The sequence below is a fragment of the Crocodylus porosus genome, unplaced genomic scaffold (assembly GCF_001723895.1).
Source record: "Crocodylus porosus isolate Cpor-Errol unplaced genomic scaffold, CroPor_comp1, whole genome shotgun sequence".
NCBI lineage: Eukaryota > Metazoa > Chordata > Crocodylia > Crocodylidae > Crocodylus > Crocodylus porosus.
Window position 1 is genome coordinate 1,024,963 of NW_017728940.1, and position 5,965 is coordinate 1,030,927.

Sequence of the window (5,965 nt, forward strand, 5' to 3'; positions counted from 1 at the left end):
AGCTGTGGGCAGCACAACCCAGAGCGAGGAAGGCGCCTCCGCACAATGCAAGACTCTGCTTCTTCAGGCCCATTTGTATTTCCCCGCACCCGAGGCTGTGGCGGAGCTGGCTTGTCCTCCCTTGCACCACGGCTGAGCAGCAGGATGCTCGGGCACAGGATGGGGCGGTTCTGCGAAGCACCCGGGGCTCCCAGTCACCCCTCACTTCCTCCGAGCCAGTGCCAGGGCCAAAGGCTGACGGACCGCCTACTCACGTGGCCCCAGCACAGCTATCCTCTGCGGACGAGGGTGGGAACCGTGGCTTGGAGGCTTCCAGTGCAGGCACTGTCCAAGAGTGGCTGCCCCCTGCCCCAGGCCAGCTCTGCAAATGCGCTCGGGCCGTCAAGCAACTCACGGCACCGTCTGATGCTGGTTCCCTGCCAAAAGCCCTGGGCAGTAGGAAAGCTGCCGTGGCAAGCAGCTCCATGCAGACCCCGTGTTAGCAGGGCAGCATCGTGCCCCTCAGAAGAGGCGGCTGGCAGAGGATCCCTCCTCTCTTGCTGCTGTGGCTGGACCTGGAGGATCCCAGGACACCCAGGGCGCCCACAGTGCCGCAGCTGCGGGTGAGACAGAAGCAACGGGTCTTTCGGCGGGTGCTTGGGGAGCAGGAACAGCAATGAAACCTCGACTGCGAGCATCCCCGGGGCGTGCGCCGCATCCTGCTGCGCTCCATCCTCCCCGTCAGCCTGATCCCTTCCTGTACCCCACTGGGGAAGCTCAGCGCTGCCTGCTCTTCACAGCAGCCTCGGAGCATGCACCGGGGTGGAAGGAAGAGGAGCAGTGTGAGGGGCAGGGGCTCCGCCAGCCCAGCGTGGCTCCCCTCCCCACTGCCCCAGGCCCCGTGCACGCGGCTGCGGCAGGGATCTGCGGTCATTTCGTGCCGCCCGCTGCCACGACCAGATTGGTTCTGCGCTGCTCGGGCCCTGGTCCGGTTAGACCAGATTCCACCTCACTTAGACCCCAGGAGACGTCAGTTCGGGCCTTGTTATCTTCTTTGTGAAGAAGCACTGAGGCGCCACATCAACCCAGCCCCTGTGGCTAGTTTGCCGAGACGGGGCGATCTGTCTCGCTGTAGTTGGCTGCGTGACACTGCTGCACAGACGCGTGAGGAAGCCAGCAGCAGCCGGCCCACACGCTTAGAGCAACACCTTGTTAGCAGTAAATGACTGGAGGAACCGGATAAACTCAAGTCCTGATCAGCGCAGAGCCGACGGCCTTTCCCCGAGATAAAGGATTGCAAAGCTTTGCCGGTGCCAGAAAGAATCGCAGCTCAGCGTGTTTGCTGTGAAATGCGAGTGCGCTGGGCTGCCGTGCACCCAGCAACCTTTCCGGCCGCCCCCGCCTGAACTGAGCTAGGCCTGCCGGGGCCCTGGGCCAGGGGCCTCGAGATGCTGCCTTCACCCGGGGCGCACATGCAGGGCAGGGAGGGGAAATATTAATAGTTGCCCTCTTCCCTGCATCCAAACTCAGCCTGCTTCTTTATGAGTCATTAATTCCTAATCAAGAGAGAGCCTGTGATGGGCTTCGGATAGGAAGAGTTTATTGTATCAGAAACAATTCATGATCTAAATTACCCGCTATAAATCAGCTGCTGAAGTGTTGACATATCTTTAATAATGATAAATGAAGACTGGGTGGCCTCTGCTGAAGTTCATATCGCCAGCTTTGATTTATGAGCGTGCTGAGCTTGTGTGGGGACATCTGCCCGACCCGCGACCTTCCCCCAGACCTGGGCAGGCAGCACCCTCCTGAGTGCCTGCCCCGGCTGCATCCTTGCCCCAGGACTGGAGGCCCCAGCTCGGTGGTCGATGGCCGAGCCAGCCCCTTGCCAGTCTCTTCCGAGCCCCCTTCCCCGGAGAAGGAGGGTGCACGAGTGGCAGGTGCTCACCCATGTCACAGCAGGCCCAGGTCTTAGCCCATCCTCCTGCTGACCGTGGAGGCTGACAGCCTTCCTCCCCATCCTCACAGCCAGTGTGGGAAGCTACGATGGGAAAGCCGGAGCTGCCTGCATGCACAGGCCGGCCCTGGCCCTCCCAACCACTGCAAGGTCAGCAGCGGGCAGCCTTGTCCAGACAGAGCCCACGGCACAGAGTGGGGCTGGGATTTACACACCAGGACCACTGGCATTGCAGTAGCATCCCCGCCAAAACAGGGCCAGGGCGGCTGGACCCTACACACCCACTGCCCTGCTCCAGGAGAACCGCCCGGACACTCAAGCAGCTGGGAAGTGGGGACTCCTTGCTGGTCGACACGGGGAACGACAGCAGAGAGGGGCCAGGCAGCAGGCACCTGCCTCCCAGTTCAGCCAAGGGCTCTGGGTGCAAGGCCCTGCATGTGCAGCACGTGGGCACAACTTGCTTTGCACCTGGCGGCGGTTCCAGGGACACGTGCTGCTGGATGCAGAGAGGAGCTGCTGCCTCCACGGAGCCAGTGCGCACAAGGTCCTCAGCTGCTTGCCCCTCTGGGCAGCATCGGTTCATTGCCCAGGCACAGCACGGCGCCCTCCTATTCTGGCCTCAAACTGGAAGCACTGAGCAGCAGTGGCTCCCTGCTGCTCCCCAATTAGCTGGCACTTAAATCAGCCATTACAGGCTTCTCATCAGGAAGCCACCCTCACTGCCAGGCTAAACAGCAAATCACAACTCAAACTGCTTTCCTTCCCCCAGGATACGGCCTCTGGTCCGGGCCTGGCAGGCAGGAGAGGGTCATGGTGGACAACACAGGCAGGATGACCTCCGGGACTGGACAGAGCCACCCCTCTGCCCATGATAACGGGGCTGTGGTCCCAGTGACTGCAGCAGCCCAGCTCCTGTCACTCTGGGTTTCTCAAATCTAGACGAGTCAGCTTCCCCGCCTCACTCCAAGTCTCCATCACAATCCAGTCCTGCCAAGCCAGTAGCCTTCAATGAGCCCCAGGGAGTCGGCTGAGGCAGCTCCCGGCCCTTGCCATGGCATGCGAGCAAGCTCTGCCACTTGCTATGCCATCAGCCCCCTCGGCCTGGCTTGGTAAAAGCAGCTTTGAGCAGGAGGTGGCTGATCCCCTCCATTGCCCCCTGCCTCTGCCTAGCTCCGACTCCTCCTACCTCTTGCTGCTTGACCCCCGCCACCGAAGCTCTCGGCAGGCATCACTGGAGGGTCAGCATCACAGGCAGCGACACTGAGGCTGAGAGAGAGGACGTGGCTTGGCTGTGGATGGGGCCTGGGGTGTCCGGGCTGTGGCAGGCACTCTTGGAGGAAAGGACCCATCCTGGGCTCCATGCTGCCTTTCATAAAGTAATGAATAAAAGTTTCTTGGTCAGAAGCACAAGGCTGCTTCAGCCCGGCCACGGCCCTGACAGCTCCCCAGCTGACCAGAGAAACAGTCATTAATTGCCAAGCAAGTAGTGGCTACAAAATATGACCAATACAATTACCCTGAGCCTTTTCTCCCATTGCCTGAGCTGTGGCACCGCATTGCCCTGTAATTAGATGACAAACCTGACAGGCAGAGGCAGGGAAACGGCCCATCCCTGCACTCATTTAACTTTGCGGAGGCCCCCACTGTTCTGCACCGATAACTGCTAATCGAGTTATTTCTTCCACTATTAAAAGATGTTCCACAGGCGATTTGCCCTTAACAGCATGGGGCCGTGGGCTGGCAAGTGGCCAAAAGGCTCCTGGATCAGAAGCCGTCTCTGCTGCAGCTGACAAAGCCCCTGCATGGAGCAGGTCTCCGCATCAGGGAATGCCGTCCTCTTTACGGCGTGGTCCAGCTGCAATAAGGCCAAGGCCCAGCACACAGCGCCCAGTGCTACTGCACCTGCCAGCCCTGAGCTCAGCCTTTCATCTAGGCGCAGGGTGGCCCAGCTGGATGCTCCTGGCAAGGGACCATGCTGCCCTGCATAAAACCAAGCCCTGGCTTCTCTGTGCTCCCAAGATGCTCAGAGCTCCGCAGGCTGCCAGCCTCCCCGCCGTGTGAATCATCCCTCCCCAGGCCCTGCTGCACTCCCTGCCTTCTCCTCCAAGGGTGCAAAGTAACCGGGCCAGGACCAGGGTCCTCAGGACGTCACATCTCATCCAGCTCCTGCTCAAGGCAGGATCATCCTTGCCTGAACCACCCCAGTCATGTGTCTGTCCACCCTGCTCCTGAAAACATCTCTGGCTGGGGTCCCATCAGTGCTCTCTTGGGACAGTAGCCATGGAGAAGATCCTGTCTCCATCCTCCATATAACCACCCTTTGGGTTGCTGAGGCCTGTTATCAACTCTCCCCTCAGTCTTCTCTTCTCCAGGTTAACTAATCCCAGTTCTTTTGACCCTTCCTTGTAAATCAGGGTTCCCAGCTCTCTAACTGCTCTTGTCACTGTCTGATGGCCTCTTCCCAAACTGTCCACATCTTTCTTAAAGTGCAGGGCCCAAAACTGGACATGGCGGAAGCCTCAGGAGTGCCAGAGCCAGAGAACCTCGATTTGCAAGTGATCTTCATCCAGTTAATACAGCCCTGTAGACTATGGGCCTTTTCTGCAACAAGGACAGCCTGTTGGCTCATATTCAGCTTTCGTCCCCTGTAAGTCCCAGCTTCTTCTCTGCAGGCTGGTAGCCCGGCCAGGCCTCCCCCAGGCTGTATCTGCACTTGCGGCTGTTCTGCCCCACTCGTCCTTGCTGAAATCCATCTGATCGATCTGGGACTCTGCTGCCGCTATTGCAGTTCTGGCACTAAGCTGAGCGTCTGTATGTCCCAGGAAAGGCCCCAGTGCTTCATTCAGATGCTCTCTGCTCAGTCACTGCCCCGCCCCCGCCGCCCATGTCTGCGAGCAGCAGTGCAGCTCTGACTGGGGGGCGGGCAGGGGGCGCATCTGAAGACCTGGCTCAGTGGATTGCCCTTGAAGTCTGCATTTGATGCAGGTGTCAGGATGCTTGCTTGGCTCCATTCTGGGGTGAATGACTTGCTTTCCCCCTCTCCTCAGAGAAGGGACAATGCCACACACGTTCTTCCTCATTCAGAGGGATGCTCGCGGGCCCCTTGTCCAAGCCCGAGGCAGACCGGAGAGCAGCTGTGACGCAGCTCACGTGCACGGGGGAGGCCTGGCTCACCCTGCACTCACACCACCTCCGATGGGTGCAGATCATTCAGATCCATGTCTTCCTGGCCACGAGTTGGCCCCAGGTCCTCCTCCAAAGAGCAGCAGGGCAGATCGGCAGGCAGCAAATTAACACGTGAGCCCGTGGCTGCTGCTCTCTTGTTCCCAGCCTGGTCCTGTCATTCCCCAGACCCAACGAGTCCCCAAAGGAACAAACAAACTCCTCCCGACTCTGGATGCCTTCAGAAAACTCCCGTTATCCTCGGATGTGGCTGCTGGAAGAACATCTGTGGCGTGAAAGCCACTTTAATACGAATTAATTATGCTGCCCATTCTGTGAGCGTTTTTTCTCATCGCCCAGTCAATAGCCCTGGTTTCAAAGGCAGGACGGCTTGTTCTACAATGCTGTCTTTAAGCGACCTACTGCAAGTGGAGAGAGATGGGCTGGCAGCCCCGGGGACTGGAGCGCTGCGCGTCCAGAGAGCCGGCACGGCACGTGGAAACGTGCGTGAGCGCTCTCCGTGTCTCCGTCACTCAGGGCGCCACCGGAGCTGGCGGGCCCTTCCCCGGAAAGCTCCCAGCTGGGCCTCGGCCCCTCTGCCGAGGCTGCAGAAGCCGCCCTGGGGCGGGCAGCTGGAGGCAACGATCCTGCTGCTCATCTGAGCGCTTGCCCCCGCGACGCCTGACTCCGGCAACGCGAGGCCGGGCGCCGGGCACAACCCCGGGTGCGGGCAACGGGCGCCCACGCCTGGCAGGGCAAGACACCCGGCCGGCGTCAGGCCCGGCCACCTGCTCCGACTGCGGGGCGCTGGCGCGTGGGAAGTGGGGCTGAGGGGGCCCCGCCCCCGCCGCCCCGTGAGGCGGACCG

At 60.4% G+C, this 5,965-nt stretch overlaps 1 protein-coding gene across 1 annotated transcript in view; it reads left to right on the plus strand.

Moving 5' to 3' along the window:
• The first annotated feature begins 4,443 nt into the window (after positions 1-4,443).
• MANEAL (mannosidase endo-alpha like) overlaps positions 4,444-5,965 on the plus strand; it is a 4,271-nt gene continuing 2,749 nt past the window's right edge. Inside the window, 1 exon segment of the mRNA XM_019547853.1 lies at positions 4,444-4,519. Within this exon segment, the coding sequence (XP_019403398.1) occupies positions 4,444-4,519 (76 nt within the window).